Here is a 26,836-nt window from a genome sequence, read left to right as displayed (position 1 = left end):
TGTCCCCTCGGTCTCCTCCAGTCTGAGACGGTTCCTCAGTCTTTCCACGTCTTCTCCCACCTTGGCGCTTTGGAGGAGCACTGCGGGTGTCTGCAGACTGACCCCCAGTCTGGGCCTGACGTTCCTCATGATGAGACTGAGCTGCTGCACCTTCAGGAGGAGTCCCACGCAGCGATGAAGGCTGTGTTCCCCTCAGTGCTTCATGTTGGCTTTTGTCTTATTTTTGTGAACTCTGACCACACAGCAAGGTGGTACCTGCCAGGTTTCTCTACTGTAAAGTTACTATTTTTCCCACTGCAAATAATGAGAGGATCCAAATATCCTTTTTCTCATCACACTTTTACCCACCGATTACAACACCCAGGTTAAACATTTCAGGTTCTGGCCTGCAAGTTATTGCTGCCTAATCTTCTTCCTCTAAGTTTCTCCCAGAAAGAAAGCCCCCTTGGAACCTGAAGGAGGTGACCCCCAAACGGTGCATGAATGATCTGAATGGCACTGGGGTGAACTGTGGTGGACATGGAACTGTGCTGCCATGATCGCTCCTGGGGAGGCCTGGCTGCGGGTGCTGCTGTTAGCAGACGGTCATAGGGCGCCTTTAGGGATGCCCTCAGCTGTAGGGAGCCACCTCATCCAGGGCGCAACGCTTTCTGCGCATCCCACACCCAAGGATGATGGACATAGTATCATTTTGACCTCTTCCTCTGTCCGGTCCTGCTTCCTCCCCATCCCTTCCACAGGTACTGACTACCTGCTAATTCTCCACGTGCCAAACTCATCTCAGTGTCTGCTTCTGGAGAACCTGACCTGTGACATCACCTCCTGCACTATTTCAAGGACTAGGGAATGAGATGTGAATAACTGTTTGATAAATCACAAGCTACAATACAAACACAAACTACTATAAAGAACGGATTAAACAGTTAAAGAAATAAAAACACACAATTATATGGAAGACAACCCTCTAATCCTATGTAACTTTGCTCCCTCTTAAAATTGCCTTCTCTTAAAAGTGCAGCTTTTAAGTTATTAGGTGAAGAACTTTTCGACTGCAAATTGTTGGTTGGGTTACAGATTGGGTATTTACTAACAGTAGACATCAGTGTGAATTATGCAAAGTGGTAGGCTCCTCAATGAATGAAGTCTTTCTCTAGGGAATGATGCAAAAAGGGTCAACAACGTCTATGAACCCAAATCTGAATTACAAGATGGAAAGTCCCCACAGAATACACACTGTACAGCTTTAGAAAAACAATAACCAAACTAGATTTCTTCAGGAAGCTTTCTAGAATAATTTTTTTTTTTTTTAAAAAGGTACTCACAGATGCTCCTCCCATTATCTTGGGAAACATAACGGTAGAACAGCCATCTGGACTCTGTCCGAAGGTAGTATAGGGTGTTTGAAACCAAGCCTTTTCGTTAGCCCAAACCACATCGCAAAGAGGCAATATAGATGCTCCTAGACCAATGGCCGGGCCATTGACTGCTACAATAATGGGCTTCTTAAATTGAATGAAAGTATTCACGAAGTTTCTAAAATGAAAAATAAATGGGGAATTACTCAAAACATTGCATATTTGAGCAAAGGAAAAGTCTATTATGGAATTCAATTTACCAAGATGTAAACGCTGCAGAAATCATGAAGACTTGAGATTTGTTTAAGGCCTTCCCCAGCAGTTGTGGACCCTAGACTTATTTACTGCGTGTTGTAAAGGTTTGGTGACAGCCTAGAGCCCACGCATGTCGTAGCTGTTGCTACAGGCCCTAAGTGAGGGCCAAAGGGTAACATGCAGCCATGAGCTGCGCTGGAATTTGCAGGTGGCTCTCGGGCTCTGTAAACAACACATCTTGCTCCCCAACCTGTCTTCCCTCGAAGACACGGGAGCCCAGTACATATTCTGGGCTTCATAAGACACATCAAGAAGCTGTCACAGAGGAACTCTGGCCCAGGGCATACTAAGACTGCCTGGTGTTAAGTGTACAGTGGTGGATTAGGGGTCACAAAAACCCCGGGATCTGGGTCTGGCCTTGGTTCATGATTTCAGACAGCTCACTGATTATTTGGCAATAACTGCTATTTCCTGAGTTTATGTGGAAGTGGACTGAACAGTCTGGGGGATACAGAGACAAGAGTGTCACAGGCTGGCTCAAGACATGAGACCCGCAAACAAGAAGAGCAAACAGCACAGGGCTCAGGCCTGTACCCACATCCTGCTCCACCACGGGCTGGAAGGTACGGCTGCAGCAGGAGTTCGGAGGACAGTGGCGTCAGGCGTGGGGCAGCCTCTGCACAGGATAGAGGTTTAATAAATCAAGCCAATGCTATTTTGGGATTTGCTCTAGATCAGGCTGGAAAAGTAGGCTGCTTTTCAATGTGGGGTAGCTTGGTGTCATACCACTTCAGGAATGTGCATTTTCTTCCCCCAAATACCAGAAGCTGATTTTATGCTCAGAGGTTGTTTCTTGTTATGATTTCACACAGTGGAGAAAAGAATAAACACAAGATAGTCCCTTTAGTGCAGGCTGAGTTCTAGATCAGAAGTGCAGAGTAAGGACAGCTTTTCACTTGCTGGATTCTAAACCTGACCCTCATCTTTAATACTGAAAATAACAATCTAGATGCTCTCTACAATTCAGCAATTTAAAACCAGAGCAATCTGTTCAGATCTTCTCTGAAAATCATGACTCAGCATCTGAGATAGCTCCCCGCTCAATTCCCCGAGACACTGACGGATGACTCATATTTTTTGGAAGGGGCAGGTTGGGGAGATGAGGAGGTGAGGAGGGTGTGTCTGTGTGTGTGTATGTGTGTGTGTGTGTGTGTGTGTGTGAACAGGAGAGTGAGGAATTGCAGAGTTTAGCAGCTGGACCTCAGCCTAGCCCCCAAGGTTTGTGGGATCTTTGCACTGAGCAAGAATTAACTCATTCAAATGAATGAGTTGCAATAAGTCTTTCTAAATGAGAGAGCCTGGGGCATTGTTAGAAAGATCACACTGGGGTTTAATGATACAGAGTGTCAGACAACCTTTTAAGCAGACTCTTGAAATAAGCCTAGAAGAACTACATGAAGCTATTTCAGTTGTGTCATCTTTTGAGGGATATGGGGTCAATGACACAAGATGGAACTACATTTCCTAGGCCCAGTAACTGATGACTCATGAAAAGGTAAAACTGCTGAACTGTCTCCATGATAGGGAGCAGCTGTTCCCAAAATCTGAGTAGCTCCAATTTCATCTGCCTCATGGAACAGAAGGCAAACTGTTATAGCCGTTGCCCAGGCTGACATCTGGAAACCACGGATGGGGCGATCAATTAACATGAAAGGGATGATAAAAATCAAGGTAATAAGAAGATAATTCTACAGGGAAACAGTAAAAGGAATTATTTCACATATCCTTGCCCCCCTGCCCATATATTTGTATAAAAAAATCTGCTTCTAAATTATTAATAGATATTGATAAGTTGAAACTTAGATTTTGATAGGCTGAAGGCATTTTTTGGAACTGAAATTTTATTTTTACTTTTGTCTGGAATGGTGACTTCACCTGAAGCTGGTGGTTCTTTCTGGGCGGGGTATGAATGAACCAGCATGCTCTGGAGCAAAGACCCCCTTCCCTTTTCAGGGAATGGGAACTGGCCATTCTGAATACTGAGCCCTGAGATGTCAGAAATGGATGTGGACACTCATTTTGTTTTAAAAAAGGAAACCTTTACAGAAATGCTTTCTCTGCCTAGCAGAAACTTCCCAGGACCATAAAGGCTTAACCAAGGGAGCTGCAAATCAAGGCACAAGGAACCAGAGGCGAGGCAGGGGCTGCCTTCAAGCCTGGGACGGTCCTCTCCTGAGTAGCCCCTGCTTCTGTGGGCTTCAATCAAGTGTGTTTTAAACTTAAAATCAAAATGTATGAACACTCAAATGTGTGCCATGCAACGTACTGAATTTAAATTTGTTTCTTTGGAATTGAATTCAAGGCTGTTGTTGGGTATGGCAGGGAAGGAGGCTGATATTTGCCACATAATTAGTCTAAAAAGACTTTATAATTAAACAAAACTCTTCCTTTAAAGGACATTTACTAATCTGGAGATATCAAACAGTTGGAAAATCACATAAGATGTAGGGACTGTCAAAGGAATGTTTGGGGAGAAAGAGGCAGCAGGGACCTAAAGTTGGGCAGCCAGTGTGCTGCCTTTCCATGGCTGAGGTCTCTCTCATTTGAATGGCACCTTCGTTTGAAGGACTAATGGGGTACAGGTCAGGGTCATGGGGCATGTTTACTGGTTCACTTTGTTCTCTCCCAAATCCTCTTGCCCCTGGAGCACTGCTTGGGCAGGGCCCCCGGTCTCCCTCTGTGGGAGGAAGAAGAAACCTCACTTCTGGGGAGAGAAGTCTCCTGGTCCTTAAAACCCAGTGGCAGCTACTGGTTCCGGCAGATTTCAAAAGCCTAATGCTGTCCATGAACTTGAAATAATTTTGTTCTAACCACGAATGTGCAGAATATTTTTGTTGCAATTACTCTGCAAACTGCAAACCAATCCTCATAATGAAGTCAGCTGCTCTAGATACCTGGTGACCTAATATGAAACCTCATCTTCCTGTTTCCCCCTTTTCCTTTGGAAACTTGCTACAATGAAGTCCTTTGCCTCCAAGTTTTAAGGAACATGAGACAAGACATGAAAGAAATGAAAAATATACACAGGAAGAGCTTTTATCCACATAAAAATTAATTTAAATGCAAATAAGAAAAGGAAAGGTTAAGTGACTCTGGTGTAACTAATTATTTTTCTGATCTTGCCAGAGTATATTAAGGAAAATTCACATTGACAAAAATATAGTCACATAAAGAAGAAACAAGTCGGTTTTCCTGAAGCAGGACTTGGCTCTTCACAAGAATATCAATCCAGCTTTTTGTGGGGAGTAGGGAGAGTGGAGTGAGCAGGGAGCTGATGAAAATGAACTTTTAAAGTGACATAAAGTTCAACAAAGGAGATCTCCACTTAAACCTGACTTGGTCTAGCTTTCCTCTGCTTTCACTAATCCCTGCGCCACAAGCCCACAGCCTCTGTCCAAGGGAATTCAACGCTGGAGGGAGGAGTGAGCTGCACCCGGCGAGGCACCAGCAGGGCTCACAAGTGGAGCCAGGGAAAAGTCTACACGGGAAAATGGAGCCAGGACCCAGAAGGCACTGGCTGACACATCCAATTTGCTTATTACTGCAGAGCTACCAAAAAGATGTACACAATATTATGTGTACATTCAGCGTGATATTATGGAGAACATACAAAGTGACCATATGAGGCATGGTGGTTTGTGTTTTAAAAATAAAAGTTAAGTTCATGGAATTCACCCTGAATGGATAATAATGAAGCTTAGAGGTGCTGAGAGTCAGCCAAGGATTTATGGCACTGATCAAGCAGTTTGATCTTAAACTGAAGAACAAGATGGTCCCACCTAGTGTACCACAGGGATGAAATCCCCTAGGAGATCAGAAACAATACTTAATAAGATTAGACTATAAAATTTCAAACCACTTCTGAAAAAAACCACACATCATGTGATAGCCTGTAAAAGGTAACATTCAAAAGATTAAGGGATAACCTCCTAAATACATGTGTACATCATATGAGAAAATACAGTAATTCTGAAAATGATTAAATATGTTATGAGAGGCTAAGGCAATCCCCTTCAACCCAGAGGTGTGGGTTCCAGGACTCCTGTGATGGGCTGTTTGGTGCCCATCAGAGCCATCTTGGATGTCAGTCAAACAGACATCCCTGCCTACCCCAGACTCACCAAAACAGAAAAAAGAGCCGCTCCCCTATCCACCACACCAATCCTGCTGTGCAAGCTCTAGAAGGGTTTAGGTGCTAGAAAGCCCAGTGCACCAAGGGCAGTGCTCATCTGGAGCCTAGTAACTATCAAAAGTAGTTCAACTTCAGCCCTCCAGAAATCTGGGATTTTGGAAAAGATCCAACTTACTTTACTGCCATTTTGCCAGTCTACGTTTTCTTTCATTTTTCATCCTCTGTAAGTTAAAAAGGCAAGCACAAAGGGCTTATGGGGGCCACCTGGGGATATGTCATTTTAGGGAGGTGGGTAGAGAAGCATAGCCAACTTTCATGTTGGTGACTAGGTTTCATCTATTTCAAATAGAATTCATCTCCGAAAAATTAGACACCTCTAATTATACACACAGTGATTAGCATGATAAATGAGGGGATATGCTATTAGCAGAATTAAGTGGTTTTAGAGAAAGTTTTGCTGCTATATGTTATCATATAGCAAAAGAAAATCCAACAACCAAGGAAACAAATATCTCAAAGTCATATTGCCACACGAAAAAAGCAAGTTGCAAAGCAACAACAGAACTAAACTGATATTATTTGTGTGTATATATGAAGTAAATATTTGAAAATGCTTAGATCAAGACATCTATTGTACATCATGGTGACCATACTTAATGTATTTTATACTTGAAAATTGCTGCCAGTTGATTTTAAGTGTTCTCACCACACACACAAAATGGTAAGTATGTGAGGTAATGCGTATCCTAATTAGCTTGATTTAACCATTCCACAATGTATTTGTGTTTCAATACACCACGTTGTACACTATAAGTATATACAATTTTTACTTGTGAATTTAAAAATAAGTCTAAAAAATTAAACTGAAAATGAGAACAAAATGTTCAGAAAAAGGTTGGGGAAGACACACAAATGAATGTTGGATACCTTGAGGGAGTCAGGGAGAAGGAGGACTTCTGCTTTTTATTCCCTACTATCTGGTTCTCTGTCCAGCTGGAACTTAGGATGAACCTGAACAAGAATGTGCACTACTTGTATTTAAAAAAACAAACAAACAAACAAAAAACAAAAAAAAACCCTCTCCATGTGATGTTACGGAGCTATCTCATCATAAAGCCTAGACAATTTACTCCAGAGTCAAGCAAATGGTAACTTATTATTTGGAAGAGATCTTTATTTAAGGGTTGAGGACAGAACATACTCATGGCACAAATAATAGGAACTCTGGCTACACATGATCATATACTCTAATCATCAGAACATTCCCTGAACACTTGCTGGGTTTAAACCAACCTTGAAATCAGTTATTTGCCCAAGGCAAGTAGTAATTTATGGCAGGCCCATAGAAAAGACAGATGATTTAATTAATTTTGCTGCTTGTGTCTCCATGGAAGAAGATGTATATCTTATTCTCAAGGCTTGGTCAGGCCCATTCTATCAGGACTGGTATACCAAAAACAAAACACCCAACCAACCAATGTTTAAAAAACATCATTTTTACGTACCTGATAGCTTCTGCCATTTTAGTGCTTTCTCTTTTCCTGTCATCTGTCAGACGTCGTATAAAATAAATAAAATCAAGTCCACAACAGAAGACGCTGCCAACGGCGCTAAGCAGTACCAGCTTGCTGTCATCGGCAGCGGCCGTGCTCAGAGCACTCTGGACTTCTCTCATTACCTGAAAGTCACCAGAAGTTAAAGTGGCAAAGAATATTTTGGGTTTAAAATCCTAAAAGCATTTTTTTTTGGAGACAGTCTCACTCTGTTGCTCAGGTTGGCGTGCAGTGGTTTAATCAAGGCTCACTGCGCTCTCGAACTCCTGGGCTCAAACAATCCTCCCGCCTCAGCCTCCCAAGTAGCTGGGACTACAGGCTTTTGCCATCATGCCTGGCTAATTTTTCAACTTTTTTGTAAGAGATGGAGTTTTGCTATGTTGTCTAGGGTGGTCTTGAACTCCTGGGCTCAAACAATCCTCCTGCCTCAGTCTCCCAAGTAGCTGGGACTACAGGCTTGTGCCATCATGCCTGGCTCATTTTTCAACTTTTTTGTAGAGATGGAGTTTTGCTATGTTGCCTAGGATGGTCTTGAACTCCTGGGCTCAAGTGATTCTCCTGCCTTGGCCTCCCAAAGTGCTGGGATTACATGCATCAGCCACCACACCCTGCCTAAAAGCATTTTATTACTGGATAATCTGCATCTATGAAAAATGCATCATAGCCTGATACAGTTACTGATATCTACCATGATTTTAATTAATTTGAAAATGTCTCATTTTCTGTAACCAGAGATTGAGATGCTGGGGATGGAGTAAAATATAACTACATAACTAGAGTATAATTAAAAGGACATGGGAATCTACATTATCTTAGTATTTATACAGCCATTGCGGCTCTTAGATAAGGCAAGTTGCTTATTATATCACTGGGCATTTCTCCAGTTTGGACAGCAGGTGGCACATTCAAACCAGTTGAAAGAAACTCGTTCAGTTCTACTGTTTTTTGTTTTGTTTTGTTTTAAAAACTACCCTATTACACTTGGGACAGAAAACAGTTTGGTGCGTAAGTGCGTTAAGTCCAAGCACATTAGCACGGACTGGTAATTTTAGGGCACAAAATCATTTTAAGTGATCTCTGTGAAGCATGTAAAAATAACCAGTGAAGGGACTCTGCAGTCTAAAAATGTACCAAAGACCAACTTTGAACTGGTTTGTTAGGTGACCCTGGGTGAATACACAGACTTTCTGTAGTTAAGTTTTCTTGTCTGGACAAAACCTAGCTACTCACAAACTACTAGGACTTAAAATTTTGGAAAGGTATAGGTTAGGTTCAAATACTCCCAATTCTAGAAACTTCACAAAATTCATGTTCTAACCTTTCCAACAACCAGTTCTGGAAAACTTACTTACTAGGCACTATCAGCAATGAGCATGTGTGGAAATCCCTGTTGCTATGTGTTCTGCTACAACCGCTGAGGAGTATCTGGGGACTGGAAAGATGATAAATATTCTGAAGGGACTGGGATCCCTGGGGCATTTAAATTCTGTCTGAACAAAGAACCCTTTAAGAATCTGATGAAAGCTAAAGCAAAGCGCGTGCACACACATTTTCCACGTGCCTTCATGGAGCCCCGTGCCCGCCAGATGAAGAGCTTCCAGGCAGGAGGTGAACCACAGAGGCACAGAGGCCTGGGTGGACCCACACCCGGGAGAATGGGGATGGACACTCAGCACAGGCCAAGCATCCTGAATTCACGGCCATCGGAGGTGGGACACGGAGCAAAGCCCGCAACTTCCCCTCTGCTCCCTCCCTTCCGGTGGGCATCGGCAGATGGCCCAAAAGGAGGTTTAGAAAGAGCACAGGAAGAGCCATTTCCGCCAAGCAGGCCTGGAAATCAGGCAGGGAGAAGCACGAAGCCCACGCCAGCCCAAAAGTGCCTCTCACCTCTGGATTTAGTGAGTTATTCTCTGACGACTTTGTGGATAACAAGATGTGGGTGAAGCCATCCTGCTTCCTGACCACAATATCTCTGTATCTGTAGGCACTTTCTGTTTGCCTCACGCTGAAACGCAATCGCTTGTCAAAAGGCTGGTCTCTTCTGTCGTCAATAAATTTCCTTTTGCTGGCAGTCACTCCTGTAACCGATGTCTGTATGCTGGTTGTCCCATTGGCTGTTAATGCATCCATGAACGGAGATGTACCTGCCGAGAGTTTGAAATCACAGTAGTCTGTGATGTCCCACCACCAGTTCACTCCCAGGTGTCATCTTTGAATTGGATAAGGATGTTCATTACACACTTAGGATTAAATGAATATAAGAACATTAAAACTTAGAACCTTTAGAAAGCCAAAGTCTACTTTTAAAGCCACTTGTTCTCTTTCAAGGTCTGACAAGAAAGTCACTCTTTTGTTTCACCTTGCCTAAAAAATACAGATGGAGAGGTACTTATCGAAAGGAAGCTACATAGTTAAGAGATTTTTTTAAAGGACAGAATCAAGAGAGAATGGGTCTCATGGAGAGTATCTATTCCAGGTTTGAGAAGTTGAAATAAAAAAGGAAAATAATCAAGAAAATATCTTATTATTAGAGTCAAGGCCATCTAGTCGAAACTTCTTTTTCCAAATGCAAGATAAACTGGATAGACACATGGACGCAGCCAGACTTCTCTGCGGGTCATAGAGCTGTGTGGCAGCCATCACTTCAGACCACCGCCCCTGTGGGACACTCGGGAGTTGTTTCTAGCTGCCCTGGGAGGGACTATCAGAAAGTCCATCTACTTGTTCCAGTTCCACTCCTTTTTCAAACAGCCCTGTTAAGCAGCTGAAGATAGCTCTCCTCTCCCCCACCACATAAAGCATCCTGCCAACATTCCCTCGTATGTCACAGCTCAACAGCAGCAACCATGTTTTGCCAGGGTCTTGAGATGGGGTCTTGCTATGTTGCTCAGGCTGGTCTCAAACTCTTGGCCTCAAGTGATCCTCCTACCTTGGCCTGTTAAGCAGCTGAGATGTGCAGGCATGAACCACTGTGCCTGGTTAAGAATGCAAATAATTATCCTCCTGACTGTATGAATTGTCCAAATATGATCTAATGTGGTGATGAATGTAGAGTAGATGGGGAAAAAAGGAATGAAATGTAAGAAAACTAGATCAGACTTTACTAGTAACATTAGCAATGGCAGAAGTTCTCTGAGGGCAGAGCATGAAGAATTATTAATCAGAAATATTTCCTCCAAAGTGAAAGAGAATAAGCCAAAGCCACCAGAAAACTCATGAATGGACATTTCAGAGGAGCCAAATAACCTCCCTGGCAAAACAACTTGACTTTCATTCAACTGGTGGAAATAATATTTTAATTGCTAGAGGTTTTCTTTTTTTAATTATATTTTTGAAAAATTTAAAGAGGTTATAATACATACATATGGTTCAAAAACCTAAAAATATAAAAGATATTAAGGTGAAAGCCCCCCACGGCCTGATCCTATTTACACAGGACCCCCCTGCCCTCTTAGCCACTGGGGCTGCGTTCTCAGGGGCCCCTCCAGAGTATCTCCATGGATATACAAGAAAATATCAATACAGACTTCTCCATCACCCTGGCTTTTAAAAGTACAGATGGCAGTACACTAGACACAGTGTTTTGCTGTATCATACATTGTTGTCTTGCTTGTACATATATAAGATACATACATTGTTACATCTCATGGTTATTCCTTCGACAATATCTTAGAATGGCTCCTCTATCAGAACATAGCTTCCTGTTCTTTCCTAAGGCTGCGTGGCAGGCGAGGCCCATGGTAGGGATGCACTGTAATTCATTTTCCAGTCCACACTGGAATACGCACTACTATTCAGTGACTTGTTGATATGACCAACAACACAGTGACACAAAATACTGACCTCTGTCATCCCACTGCTGTCAAATCTCTACAAGCTTCCAAAGGACTTGTAGCCTGGAGTAGTTCTAACTGGAGACCATTGGGTCAGATGTTACCAGTCGGCAAAGGTGTTGCTGAGTCCTTCCGAGGAACTCAGGAAAGACTTTTTCTTTTAACCTCCATCCTCTTCCCTACCAGATCCTTCTTCCATCTTTGTTTAAAAACATTTGACAATCTCGTCTCCCCTCAGGAACCCTCTCTAATCTGCTCCTCCAGTCTCAGTCCCATCACAGCCTCACCTGCCTGCACTTGCTGTCTTCACCTCTCCCTCTGTCCATCATTCTTCAACCCATTCAACTGGGGCCCAGAGTCCACATGGCCAGGAACCTTCTGAGTCTAGAGAAATGGATGCTGGATGACTGTGAACCTGTGAGCCTGGGCGAGCGGAAGAGGAGCTTCCACAGGGAAGCCTGGAGTTGCTGAGGGAGGAGGCGAGGGAGAGATGCTTCTTCCTCCAGGGTGAGCATCCAGGTGCAGATGTGCATAGCCCGAAGTGCACATCTAGATCAGGGGAGGGAAGTCAGGGTTGGAGAGAGGTACTTGGGGTTGGTGCCAGAAATGGCTGAACTGACAGTATGAGCTCCCAGGGGAAGACTGAGACAGAGAGTGAGCCTGCTGAAGCCAGCTGGGAAGTGCTGGGGAGGGGCGCAGGCAGAGCCAGAAGGCAGCAGAGAAGCAGGAAGGCAATAACTGGTTTCCTCAAAGGAAGGAGAGCAGGCCACAGCAGTGAGGATGTGTCTGCAGGGGCAGGTGTTACAGAGGTGGAGGAGAATGCAGAACAGGTGACCTAGGGAGAAATGAGAGGCCACTCGTAAGCGTGGGCAATGCTTCACTGTGGCGTGAGGAGTGGAAGCCAGACCACAGGACACAATGAAAGACAACTAAAAATCAATCAATAAAAACACACATGGGCACAGCAGGAGTTGTTAAAAGTGCAGGTGAGAAGACATTCCCACTTAGGTGACAGCCGACAGCAACGATTTCCCTGCCTAAAAAGAGACCACACCAGGAACAATGCTGTGCAGAGGCAGGCAGAGGCTACGTGACACGGTGCTGGCATGTTGGGACAGGAGATAGATGTGGAGACTCTGGGCATTCTCAGAAGGGGGTTCCTTTGGACTACACACGCCAGCAGCTGGTAATGCCAAGTGAGAGCTCCTGGGTCTTTAAGAGTTCCTCAACCCGAGCTGGATTTTTCAATTGCTGCTATATCCAAGCACAAAAAGCAGCATCCTGGCAACACAGGAAGGCCTGGTGCCACGGCCCAAATGCCTGTGTCTCACCCAAACTCCCGTGGGGAAATCCTCACCCACAAGGTGATGGTCTGAGGAGGTGGGGCCTTTAGGGGGTGATTAGGTCATGGGGGTGGGGCCCTCATGAATGGGATGAGTGCCCTTATAAATGAGGGCCGATATTCCCTGGCCCTTCTGCCATGTGACAAAGCAGCAAAAAGGTGCTATTTGTGAACCAGGGAGTGAGTCCTCAGCAGATCCTGAACCTGCTGGCACCCTGATCTTAGGGTTCTCTCCAGAATTATGAGGATAATTAACACAATAATTCTGTTGTGTATTGACAAGCCACCCACTTGATGGTATTTTGTTAAGGCAGCCCAAATGGCTAAGACACCTGCCTCCCACCAGGGCAAAGCTGGCTGGCTTCAGGTCTGCTCTCCCCACCTCTGAACTGCTCTTGCTTTCACTGTGTCTTTCCTTTCTCTATGTAAAAGTCACACATTCCTTAAACTCTCCCAGCAGTTTTCCTGGTGGCTTCCTTCCACCGAAGCAACACTTCTAGGCCATGGAGTCCATGCAGCCTTTATATGTGAGTCTCAGAAAAAGCTTCAGCATTTTCTTTGAGGCGATAGTGCCTACGGAACTATCCGTGGTTCTGCTAATTTAAAAATGGATTCATTTTGGCTCATGCTGACCAAGACTACCGAACTTGGCCTTCAGCCTCCTGAGTTAAAACCGTGTTGGCTCCTCATGCCAGTGAGGTCCCTGCTCATTTTAGACTCTGTGATTTTGTTGGAGCTTCAGCGACCACACCCCACCCCACTGTAATTCCTGGCACTCCCCGTTACTCATCTGAGTAGGGCATGTGACACTGAACTTTGCACTATTTAGGTAGAGAAGTATTCACAGCAGGATCAAGTCTTGGAGTCACAGGCTGCCAGCACCGACTAGGAGGACCCTGATCATCGCATATGTCCCCGCTCAAGACAATCAAGCCACAGTGTTCTCACGTCGCCCAGGGTTCTCATGCCACCCAGGGCTGTGCCCATCTCAGGACCTTTGCATGTGTTCCTCCCTCTGCCTAGAACGCCTATGACCTGGAATTCAAATGGCCACTTTCTTCTGCTCATCTGGATGGCAGCTCAAATTTCAGCATCTCAGACAAGCCTTCTTGGACCTCCCATCCTAATGCTGGTCCCTCCCATCAGCACTTCATATCACCCTGGTTTGTTTTCTTCAAAACACCCCTGAAAGTTATTTCTTTCTCATTGTATTTTTATTTAGAGTATCATCTATGTACTCCACCAAGCTGTGTAAGAGCAGGGTCCTCGCCTGTCTTATCTACCCATCCCCAGTGCACACAACACTCAGTACATGTTTACTCAGTAAACTCATGGAAAGGGCCTTCAAGTCTCTCTAGTTCAGATCCCTCAATTTAGAGACAAGTAGCTAAGTGACTGGCCAAGTGTCACACAGCTCATTACCTCAACCCAAGCCAGGGATGGTAAGCTCTACACTTCAGAGCAGAATTAGCTGCTAATGACTAAACAAATGGTAAACACTGAGATTCAGAAGAAACCCACCCCCCTCACCCCAAACTGTGGAAATTAGTGTGACTCCCCTGGAACAATGACTCTCATGGAAACACAGGAGTACAAGTTGCCTCTGTGAACTGAGAGTTCCTTAAGGATTTGGATTCAGAGAGTACCAAGGCTTTCCTAGGATTTATTAACATAAAATTCGACTAGGAAAGAAACCTAATTTAGTATCTCTTGCAATAATTGATTTTTCTTTAATATGTTCAAGAGCAAAAAGGATACCCTCAAATACATATGGCGAATCTGTTCAATATCACTGCTTCAAAAACTGCAAGTCTCTAACAATGACTTGTGACACCCTCTTCCCACCTAAAGAGAACAGTGTCTGTACTTCTTCACCTGCCACTGATAACTAGGAAACTGAAGAAAATACACATAACAACTGTTTTCAGGCACTGGACCACAGGCTGTTCAGGGCAATGTTCCCAGAGTGAAAGGAGACAAACATGGTGAGCCTAACAGTCCACCCGCCTTTCCACCGAAAGCAGCTGCCACACTGCCGGTGCAGGGATGGGAAACCCAGACACAGCTGGCAAAAATGCTGTCTTAGAACAGATGTCTTGGGGGAGGCCCAGGAGGCTATAATTTGTGGGGCATGACATGGAAAAGGAGGGAGCTACATAGATAAAAAGTTCCAGAGAGCGTAGGGGATCCCTTTGAGTCTTTGCTGAACCAATCTGAGCATGCACAGGGAGAAATTCCACAAGGCTGGGCAGTGAACAACTTTTGAGGAAAGAAAAATTACCAGAGACCTATAAACTGAATAATCTCAAGTTTGCCTAGGGCCGGAAGTCCTCATCAGCCAGAGCAGAGATCTCATCAAATACATGAGGCATTCAGTAGAGAGACCCCAGATCAGGCATATATCAGCAGTGGAACTAATCTAGCTCTAGAATAAAGAATACTTAAAATTTCACTAACAAAGCTTCAAAGTAAGCTGTGAAAGGATCAAACTGATATGCAACTAACAATTTCCTGCCAGAACAAATCTAACACTTTAAAAAAGCATACAACAAAACCCAGCACCCCAAAATGTAAATCACAATGTTTATCAACCAACCAAAAATTATTAGACAAGAAAGAAGTGGGAAAATAGGACCAGTGACTAAGATAAAATCAGTTAATAAAGACTAAAAATGAGAGATGATGGTATTACGAGAAAAGAACATCTTCAAAACTGTTATAATCTCAATGTGCTCAAGGATTTAAAGAAAAACATGAACATAATGCAGAAATGAAAGACTAGGAATAAAAATTTCATTGAATATGTTGAACCAATTAGATACTAAAAAGATCAGAGAACTTGAAGGCACAGCAATAGGCTATGTCCAAAATGCAGTATGACAGAAGAAACAGAAAAAACAATGAACCTGAGTGCCCTGTAGAACAATATTAAGCAGTCTAGCATATGTGTAATTTGAGTCTCAGAGAAGGGGTGTGTGTGTGTGTGTGTGTGTGTGTGTGTGTGTGTGTGTGTGTGTGTGTGTGTGTGTGTGTGTGTGTGTGTGTGTGTGTGTGTGTGTGTGTGTGTGTGTGTGTAAGTAAAACATTTGCAGAAATAATAGTGGAAAGTTTTCCATACTTGATAAAAACCAGAAGCTGACAGATTCAAGAAGCTTAAAAAATACTATGATAAATACACACAAACCCCAAACTAAGGCCTATTATAATCTGCTGATAACATGAGAACAAAAAGATTACAGATAGAATAACCGATCAACTCAATACTTACATTCAGAAAGCATACAAGACAGAAGAAAATGGAATGGCACCTTTGAAGTGTATGAAGACAAAAAAAAGCCAACCTATATACACAGCACAAATGCAGCATAAATGTCCTTCAAAAACAGAGGAGAAACAAACACATTTCTAGATAAAAGCTGAGAGAGTTTGCACCAGCAGGCCTGCACTGTAAGGAATGTTAAAAAATGTTCTTCGAGCAGAAGGAAAATAATACCAGACAGAAGCCTGAATACATACAAACGAATAAAGAGTATCAGACCAGTAAATATGGGTAAAAATGAACCTGCACCAACTGCATATTAAGTGTAATTAACTAAATGTAGACAGTAGTAACTGCTTGGCCTCATCACTGAAACAATGTCTCCCCAGCTTTCATACCAACCTAACAAAAATGAATAAAAACTACTTTGTACATACTATACAAATATATTAAAGTATCTTCAAAAAATGACTATTCTTTGGAAAAATAGAAATCCTCAAGACTGATCTTTGATGTAGCAGAAACAGAAAATAAAACAAGGAGAGAGAAAAAATAAAATCATTAACGAATTACCTCTTACAACAGTTTATAGGCTATGCAGGTTAAGGAACAGCTGTGTAGTAACAAACAGCCTCAGACCACAGAGAAAAGAAAGAAAATTCATCCAATCTGTTTTGCAAAGATAACTTAACCCTGACTAGACACAAATGCCACAGAGCAAAACCACGTACCAATTTTACCCATTACTCATGGAAGCACAATCTTACTTTACTAATGGTTGATGGTTTATGTCAAGGGGCATTTTAAGATGTTGTGAGATAGCTTAGTTCAAGGGCAAGAATTGCAAAAACATACTAAACAATAGCATTTCTAGATTCTGGGAACTATTTAAACAAATAGAAAACATCAAGTTGTACTAAGAAACATAAAAAGACACCCCCCCACAACACATACACACACAAAAGGTGAGGTGGGAATGCCACGATTCTGGAGAACATCAAATACTGTAAAGCTATTTCTCTTTCCCAATTTGAATGCTAGTAGACTTCCAATTAAAACCTCGGTGGTTAAGATTTAGCAGGAAGACAAGCTAAAATTTTTTTGAAAAGAATAATGAGTGAAATATGCCTAACTAGTTGTATATTATAAATCTACATGAAAAGCACAGTTCTAGCACAGGGGAAAATGATGAGCTAGAGGAAAATGATGAGCTAGAATCAGTCTAAGAATAGCTTCTATGATGAGAATACATGCATCATGAATCAATAAGCTGGTATAAAACATTCAATACATAGCGAAGTCTTGTTTAATAAAAAGTGTAATAGAACATGTAAAGTTTCTAGATGGAGAAGAACTTAAACATAAAAAGGACAGGAAAAAGGTTAAAAAATTCGAGTACATAAAAATTGAAAATTTCACAGATGAAAAGCTAGTATTATTATTAAAGCACTAATAACTGCAAAGCATAAAACAGACCTAAAAACACACACACAAGGTTGGGCGTGGTGGCTCACGCCTGGAATCAATCCCACCACTTTGGGAGGCCAAGGCAGGTGGATCACTTCAGGTCAGGAGTTTGAGACTAGCCTGGTCAACATGGTGAAACCCTGTTTCTACTAAAAATGCAAAAATTAGTCGGGTGTGGTGGCGCATGCCTTTAGTCCCAGCTACTCGGGAGGCTGAGGCAGCAGTGAGCTGAGATCACACCACTGCACTCCAGCTTGGGCGACAGAGTGAGACTCTGTCTCAAAAGACACACACACACACACACACACACACACACACGATGTGTACAGTAAATTCGAATGATGGAATGAAAACACTAAAACATAAAAAATTGATCTGAGTTAAAAAAAAAAAAAAGACGTTCTTTCTACCTTCAGATTAGAAAACTTTAAAATACGGCAATTTAGGGCTAGCGAAGGGCACATATACATAAATCAGTACATTCCTAGAAAGCAATTTTGTAACATGTGGCAATCAACCCCTACCCTTATAATTCTACCTTTAGAATTTTACTCCTAAAACAGAAAGTATATGAGGATATGTTTTAACACACAAAAGGTATTCAAACAGCTTTACTTTTAAAATGGAAAAACTGCCAAAAGCCCTAAACTTCGTGCCCAGTAGTAAGGAAATAGTGAAATTAATTATGGCACACGTGTACCTGACATGATATTATATAGCTATTATGCTTGTGAAGATTTTTAAAAATACGGGTCAATAAGTGCCTCACAGCAGCTGCCATTTACATCACACCTTACACATGCTGAGCTCCTAAGCATAAAATCAGATTCAAATCCCTGCAGCACACCTGAAAGGTGTGTGGTACCTGCAGATCTGATTCCCATGCTTGTATCCTTCCACTGCCCATCCCCAAAATCATCCATGAAAAAAATAAAAATGAAAGATAACAGAAGGGGTATGTGGACAGATAGATAAGAACAATATTTCCATGTGAGTTTATTAGGAATGTAAATTATAGAAATGTTAATAATGGCTTTTTATTGGTGAGAGAGACATAGAATAATTCTTATCTTCTTGCTATTTTGTGAATTTTTACAATATATTTGACATAATCGAGAAACCACTTGAAACTACACTATGGCATCCAAAATCCAGACAAAAGTGTCTGGGATATTATTCTTCACTAGGTAAAGATTAACTGGTATTTCTCTGATTATATTTTAGTTTAGAATTGTCTAATCAAGAGTTAGCAAGTTTTAATATGTTTTCAAGGCAGAAGGGTCTCAACTGCAAAAAGAGTTCAAAAACTGTTTTTAATCATCTTGGATATTAATGACCACTGTTGTCTTTGGTCTGAAGTTAAAAAGCAAGGACTACAGCATCTACAGAATTAATAGCTCTCCCTTTATGGAGTTTAATATTTCAAAATATTGTTATTTACATATATTGAACGTAATCCTATTTACCTATACAAAACCTTACAATTTTATTCAGATTATATAATCTGCAAATTTTCTTTAAGAACAATTTTTCATATGAACATGGAAATAAATGCAGGCTTTAAACATCAATACCTCTTTTCTTCATAATGTGTTAAATAAATGCTTTACAAATAATTCTAAAAGTGTCTTTGCTCTAACTCCTCCAATTCCAGTTCTCTATCCATAGGGGTCTCCGAGTTAAAATCTAGTCTAATTCTAGTAGACTTCCAATAAAAAACTCAGTGGTTAGGATTTAGCAGGGAGACAGGCTAAGAAATTTTTGAAAATAATAATGAGTGAAATATACCTAACTAGTTGTATGTTATAAATCTACATGAAGTACATAGTTCTAGTACAGGGGAAAATGATGAGCTAGAATCAGTCTAAGAATAGCTCCTGCCAGGCTATTCTTATTCACAGAGATGTATGTTCTCACATGCAAACCACAGGCAGAGCACAGTGAATAAAGGCAAGGATATGCACCCGACCTCCTAGGCTCAGAAGCTGGCTCTGTCCTGGACTCGTCCACTCTCACCTACTCATCCCTGCCTACTCTCCCAGCTGGAGGACAGTCTACTCTTCACCCTGTTCCCAGCACTTTAGGAGGCAGAGGTGGGCGGATCATGAGGGCAGGAGATCGAGACCACCTTGGCTAACACAGTGAAACCCCGTCTCTACTAAAAATACAAAAAAATTAGCCGGGCGTGGTGGCGGGCGCCTGTAGTCCCAGCTACTCGGGAGGCTGAGGCAGGAGAATGGCGTGAGTGAACCTGGGAGGCAGAGCCTGTAGTGAGCCAAGATCGCGCTACTGCACTCCAGCCTGGGTGACAGAGCAAGATTCTGTCTCAAAAAAAAGAAAAAAGAATAGCTCCTGTGATGAGGACAGACGCATCACAAATCTATATAAGCTGGTATAAACCATTCAATATATAGTTCACTAAATGTGCTCATTCTTAGCCATCTCTAAGAAACACATTGATATACCATCAGGACTGCAATCATGTTTTGTTGTAAAAACAAGTGACACATTAGGAACGATGTGAGTATACTGTGAATGTCACACATTTATGTACAGTGCACAACCGCACCCAGCTGAAACTGGCTAGGCAGGAATACACAAAACACACACAAAACACACTCAAACAGCTGCCCACCCACATCAGGTATTACAACTTTCTGCATGACTTCAGATTGCAGGCCTTCTATTGCTTCACAGTAACCACATGCTGCAACTCTTCCAATGCCCACTTCTACAGGCAAATTTCTGCTGTCCTTTTTCAAGATAAAGTATCGTATTTATTGCAGTACTTGCTTTTCTTAACTAATTGACACTTGAAATTGTGCTACTGTTTCTATTAGGTTAATGTGTCCATGACAAAGTTTTTGTGGGCTGTGCCTCTAATCTAATTTCCCCCATAAGCCCTGTAGCTTTTATTGCATGATTTTGCAGTGTAGCGATTTTTAGGATCACATATATCACATTATAGCAGAACTCACTGTAAGTTTTCTTTCAACTGCTCAGTATCAAAGTCATTCATTTTTTGGTTGACTCACGAAAAAATTTATTCACAGCCATGTTTTAGACCTGGCCCTAAAAATAAAACCATCCAACTTAATGATATGCTTCAAGATGTCATAAAAACCAACCAGCAAGAGCTCAATGGGGAGTGAGGATGGAAATGCTTACCATCAAACACCACATTCAGAGAATGCTTTAAACTCACTTCAAAAGCAAAAGAAAAACCTGAGAACAGAGGAGGTGTAAAACGCATTTTAGTCCATGAAACATACAAATAATTCCTTGAAACTGCTAAAAAACTTGAGAATGCTAGAAATATAAATAAGGGCAGGTGAACGGCAAACCACAAAATGAGAACATTAAATACCTGAGACTCCACAGGCTTAGGGAGCATTCTGAAAATCAACAGGGAGAAGAATGTAAGCTATGGTTCCTGCAATTAAAATGATTCTGTTTCATAGCTAACTTTTCACAGAGAATCAACCCCAAAAAATTAAGTGCCAAAAGCAATGAGGGGATTTTAAAAAGAAAAATAACTATTTTGAGATAAAAGTACCAATTAATGAGATAATGTACCTTTAAATCAACTCTAGATAATTAATTATATTTTTCCTAAAACTAAATAAGACTAGCCTGATTAAACCACAGAATTGCGAACCTAGAGACACACAATAATGTTGTATTAGATGTGGCAAGTGCCGCATGACAGCAGGGGTTCTCACCCTGACTCTGCAATGGGATTGCCAGGGGACTTCTAAAAAATGCTCCTTGGAGAAAGGGGAACTCTTTTTTTTGGTTTGTTTTTTTGTTGTTGTTGTTGAGACGGAGTCTCGCTCTGTCGCCCAGGCTGGAGTGCAGTGGCGCGATCTTGGCTCACTGCAAGCTTCGCCTCCCAGGTTCACGCCATTCTCCTGCCTCAGCCTCCCGAATAGCTGGGACTACAGGCTCCCGCCACCACACCCGGCTAATTTTTTTTTTGTATTTTTTAGTAGAGACGGGGTTTCACCGGGTTAGAAGGGGAACTCTTTCTTATCCACTGTTGGTAGGAATGTAAATTAGTACAGTCATTATGGGAAAGAGTATGCAGGTTTCTTGAAAAATAAATCTACCATATGATCCGGCAATCACTTGACTAGATATTTATCCAAAGAAAATGAAATCAGCATGTCAAAGAGGCATCTGCACTCCCATGTTTACTGCAGCAGTATTCACAATAGCCAAGATATGAAACCAACCTATAAGTGCCCATCAACAAATGAATGGATAACGAAAATGTTGGGGGGAGGAGCCAAGATGGCCGAATAGGAACAGCTCCGGTCTACAGCTCCCAGCGCGAGCGACGCAGAAGACGGGTGATTTCTGCATTTCCATCTGAGATACCGTGTTCATCTCACTAGGGAGTGCCAGACAGTGGGCGCAGGTCAGTGGGTGAGTGCACCGTGCGCCAGCCGAAGCAGGGGCGGGCATTGCCTCACTCGGGAAGCGCAAGGGGTCAGGGAGTTCCCTTTCCAGGGGTGACAGACGGCACCTGGAAAATCGGGCCACTCCCACCCGAATACTGTGCTTTTCCGACGGGCTTAGGAAACGGTGCCCCAGGAGAGTATAGCCCGCACCTGGCTCAGAGGGTCCTACGCCCACGGAGTCTCGCTGATTGCTAGCACAGCAGTCTGAGATCAAACAGCAAGTCGGCAGCGAGGCTGGGGGAGGGGCGCCCGCCATTGCCCAGGCTGGCTTAGGTAAACAAAGCAGCCTGGAAGCTTGAACTGGGTGGAGCCCACCACAGCTCAAGGAGGCCTGCCTGCCTCTGTAGGCTCCACCTCTGGGGGCAGGGCACAGACAAACAAAAAGACAGCAGTAACCTCTGCAGACTTAAATGTCCCTGTCTGACAGCTTTGAGGAGAGCAGTGGTTCTCCCAGCACGCAGCTGGAGATCTGAGAATGGGCTGACTGCCGCCTCAAGTGGGTCCCTGACCCCTGACCCCCGAGCAGCCTAACTGGGAGGCACCCCCCAGCAGGGGCAGACTGACACCTCACACGGCCGGCCAGATACTCCAACAGACCTGCAGCTGAGGGTTCTGTCTGTTAGAAGGAAAACTAACAGAAAGGACATCCACACCAAAAACCCATCTGTACATCACCGTCATCAAAGACCAAAAGTAGATAAAACCACAAAGATGGGGAAAAAACAGAGCAGAAAAACTGGAAACTCTAAAAAGCAGAGTACCTCTCCTCCTCCAAAGGAACGCAGTTCCTCACCAGCAACAGAACAAAGCTGGACAGAGAATGACTTTGACGAGCTGAGAGAAGAAGGCTTCAGACGATCAAATTACTCCGAGCTACAGGAGGATATTCAAACCAAAGGCAAAGAAGTTGAAAACTTTGAAAAAAATTTAGAAGAATGTATAACTAGAATAACCAATACAGAGAAGTGCTTAAAGGAGCTGATGGAGCTGAAAACCAAGGCTCGAGAATTACGTGAAGAATGCAGAAGCCTCAGGAGCCGATGCGATCAAATGGAAGAAAGGGTATCAGCCCTGGAAGATGAAATGAGCGAAATGAAGCAAGAAGGGAAGTTTAGAGAAAAAAGAATAAAAAGAAACGAGCAAAGCCTCCAAGAAATGTGGGACTATGTGAAAAGACCAAATCTACGTCTGATTGGTGTACCTGAAAGTGACGGGGAGAATGGAACCAAGTTGGAAAACACTATGCAGGATATTATCCAGGAGAACTTCCCCAATCTAGCAAGGCAGGCCAACATTCAGATTCAGGAAATACAGAGAACGCCACAAAGATACTCCTCGAGAAGAGCAACTCCAAGACACATAATTGTCAGATTCACCAAAGTTGAAATGAAGGAAAAAATGTTAAGGGCAGCCAGAGAGAAAGGTCGGGTTACCATCAAAGGGAAGCCCATCAGACTAACAGTGGATCTCTCGGCAGAAACCCTACAAGCCAGAAGAGAGTGGGGGCCAATATTCAACATTCTTAAAGAAAAGAATTTTCAACCCAGAATTTCATATCCTGCCAAACTAAGCTTCATAAGTGAAGGAGAAATAAAATACTTTACACACAAGCAAATGCTGAGAGATTTTGTCACCACCAGGCCTGCCCTAAAAGAGCTCCTGAAGGAAGCGCTAAACATGGAAAGGCACAACTGGTACCAGCCACTGCAAAATCATACCGAAATGTAAAGACCATCGAGACTAGGAAGAGACTGCATCAACTAACGAGCAAAATAACCAGCTAACATCATAATGACAGGATCAGATTCACACATAACAATATTAACTTTAAATGTAAATGGACTAAATGCTCCAATTAAAAGACACAGACTGGCAAATTGGATAAAGACTCAAGACCCATCAGTGTGCTGTATTCAGGAAACCCATCTCATGTGCAGAGACACACATAGGCTCAGAATAAAAGGATGGAGGAAGATCTACCAAGCAAATGGAAAACAAAAAAAGGCAGGGGTTGCAATCCTAGTCTCTGATAAAACAGACTTTAAACCAACAAAGATCAAAAGAGACAAAGAAGGCCATTACATAATGGTAAAGGGATTAATTCAACAAGAAGAGCTAACTATCCTAAATATATATGCACCCAATACAGGAGCACCCAGATTCATAAAGCAAGTCCTGAGTGACCTACAAAGAGACTTAGACTCCCACACATTAATAATGGGAGACTTTAACACCCCACTGTCAACATTAGACAGATCAACGAGACAGAAAGTCAACAAGGATACCCAGGAATTGAACTCAGCTCTGCACCAAGCGGACCTAATAGACATCTACAGAACTCTCCACCCCAAATCAACAGAATATACATTTTTTTCAGCACCACACCACACCTATTCCAAAATTGACCATATACTTGGAAGTAAAGCTCTCCTCAATAAATGTAAAAGAACTGAAATTATAACAAACTATCTCTCAGATCACAGTGCAATCAAGCTAGAACTCAGGATTAAGAATCTCACTCAAAACCGCTCAACTACGTGGAAACTGAACAACCTGCTCCCGAATGACTACTGGGTACATAATGAAATGAAGGCAGAAATAAAGATGTTCTTTGAAACCAACGAGAACCAAGACACAACATACCAGAATCTCTGGGATGCATTCAAAGCAGTGTGTAGAGGGAAATTTATAGCACTAAATGCCCACAAGAGAAAGCAGGAAAGATCCAAAATTGACACCCTAACATCACAATTAAAAGAACTAGAAAAGCAAGAGCAAACACATTCAAAAGCTAGCAGAAGGCAAGAAATAACTAAAATCAGAGCAGAACTGAAGGAAATAGAGACACAAAAAACCCTTCAAAAAATAAATGAATCCAGGAGCTGGTTTCTTGAAAGGATCAACAAAATTGCTAGACCGCTAGCAAGATTAATAAAGAAAAAAAGAGAGAAGAATCAAATAGATGCAATAAAAAATGATAAAGGGGATATCACCACCGATCCTACAGAAATACAAACTACCATCAGAGAATATTACAAACACCTCTACGCAAATAAACTAGAAAATCTAGAAGAAATGGATAAATTCCTCAACACATACACCCTCCCAAGACTAAACCAGGAAGAAGTTGAATCTCTGAATAGACCAATAACAGGAGCTGAAATTGTGGCAATAATCAATAGCTTACCAACCAAAAAAAGTCCAGGACCAGATGGGTTCACAGCCGAATTCTACCAGAGGTACAAGGAGGAGCTGGTACCATTCCTTCTGAAACTATTCCAATCAATAGAAAAAGAGGGAATCCTCCCTAACTCATTTTATGAGGCCAGCATCATCCTGATACCAAAGCCTGGCAGAGACACAACAAAAAAAGAGAATTTTAGACCAATATCCTTGATGAACATTGATGCAAAAATCCTCAATAAAATACTGGCAAACAGAATCCAGCAGCACATCAAAAAGCTTATCCACCATGATCAAGTGGGCTTCATCCCTGGGATGCAAGGCTGCTTCAATATACGCAAATCAATAAATGTAATCCAGCATATAAACAGAACCAAAGACAAAAACCACATGATTATCTCAATAGATGCAGAAAAGGCCTTTGACAAAATTCAACAACCCTTCATGCTAAAAACTCTCAATAAATTAGGTATTGATGGGATGTATCTCAAAATAATAAGAACTATTTATGACAAACCCACAGCCAATATCATATTGAATGGGCAAAAACTGGAAGCATTCCCTTTGAAAACTGGCACAAGACAGGGATGCCCTCTCTCACCACTTCTATTCAACATAGTGTTGGAAGTTCTGGGCAGGGCAATTAGGCAGGAGAAGGAAATCAAGGGTATTCAATTAGGAAAAGAGGAAGTCAAATTGTCCCTGTTTGCAGATGACATGATAGTATATCTAGAAAATCCCATTGTCTCAGCCCAAAATCTCCTTAAGCTGATAAGCAACTTCAGCAAAGTCTCAGGATACAAAATCAATGTACAAAAATCACAAGCATTCTTATACATCAATAACAGACAAACAGAGAGCCAAATCATGAGTGAATTCCCATTCACAATTGCTTCAAAGAGAATAAAATACCTAGGAATCCAACTTACTAGGGATGTGAAGGACCTCTTCAAGGAGAACTACAAACCACTGCTCAAGGAAATAAAAGAGGATACAAACAAATGGAAGAACATTCCATGCTCATGGGTAGGAAGAATCAATATCATGAAAATGGCCATCCTTCCCAAGGTAATTTACAGATTCAATGCCATCCCCATCAAGTTACCAATGACTTTCTTCACAGAATTGGAAAAAACTACTTTAAAGTTCATATGGAACCAAAAAAGAGCCCGCATCGCCAAGTCAATCCTAAGCCAAAAGAACAAAGCTGGAGGCATCACACTACCTGACTTCAAACTATACTACAAGGCTACAGTAACCAAAATAGCATGGTACTGGTACCAAAACAGAGATATAGATCAATGGAACAGAACAGAGCCGTCAGAAATAATGCCACATATCTACAAGTATCTGATCTTTGACAAACCTGAGAAAAACAAGAAATGGGGAAAGGATTCCCTATTTAATAAATGGTGCTGGGAAAACTGGCTAGCCATATGCAGAAAGCTGAAACTGGATCCCTTCCTTACACCTTATACAAAAATCAATTCAAGATGGATTAAAGACTTAAATGTTAGACCTAAAACCATAAAAACCCTAGAAGAAAACCTAGGCATTACCATTCAGGACATAGGCACGGGCAAGGACTTCATGTCTAAAACACCAAAAGCAATGGCAACAAAAGCCAAAATTGACAAATGGGATCTAATTAAACTAAAGAGCTTCTGCACAGCAAAGGAAACTACCATCAGAGTGAACAGGCAACCTACAAGATGGGAGAAAATTTTCGCAACCTACTCATCTGACAAAGGGCTAATATCCAGAATCTACAATGAACTCCAACAAATTTACAAGAAAAAAACAAACAACCCCATCAAAAAGTGGGCGAAGGACATGAACAGACACTTCTCAAAAGAAGACATTTATGCAGCCAAAAAACACATGAAAAAATGCTCACCATCACTGGCCATCAGAGAAATGCAAATCAAAACCAC

The 26,836-nt window shown here is 42.2% G+C and overlaps 1 protein-coding gene across 3 annotated transcripts in view; it reads right to left on the bottom strand.

Moving 5' to 3' along the window:
• CDYL (chromodomain Y like) overlaps window positions 1-26,836 on the bottom strand; it is a 253,277-nt gene that overhangs the window by 9,767 nt on the left and 216,674 nt on the right. For all 3 annotated transcript variants that reach the window (XM_054493303.2, XM_063665779.1, XM_054493304.2), the window contains 3 exons: window positions 9,243-9,499; window positions 7,308-7,480; window positions 1,323-1,533 (listed from right to left, as the gene is read on the bottom strand). In XM_054493303.2, coding sequence (XP_054349278.2) covers window positions 1,323-1,533; window positions 7,308-7,480; window positions 9,243-9,499 — 641 coding nt within the window. The remainder of the gene's footprint in view (window positions 1-1,322; window positions 1,534-7,307; window positions 7,481-9,242; window positions 9,500-26,836) is intronic.

This window comes from Pongo pygmaeus, chromosome 5 (genome assembly GCF_028885625.2).
Source record: "Pongo pygmaeus isolate AG05252 chromosome 5, NHGRI_mPonPyg2-v2.0_pri, whole genome shotgun sequence".
Classification (NCBI taxonomy): domain Eukaryota; kingdom Metazoa; phylum Chordata; class Mammalia; order Primates; family Hominidae; genus Pongo; species Pongo pygmaeus.
Note: the sequence above shows the minus strand (reverse complement) of the source record. Positions and strands in the feature narration are given on the sequence as shown.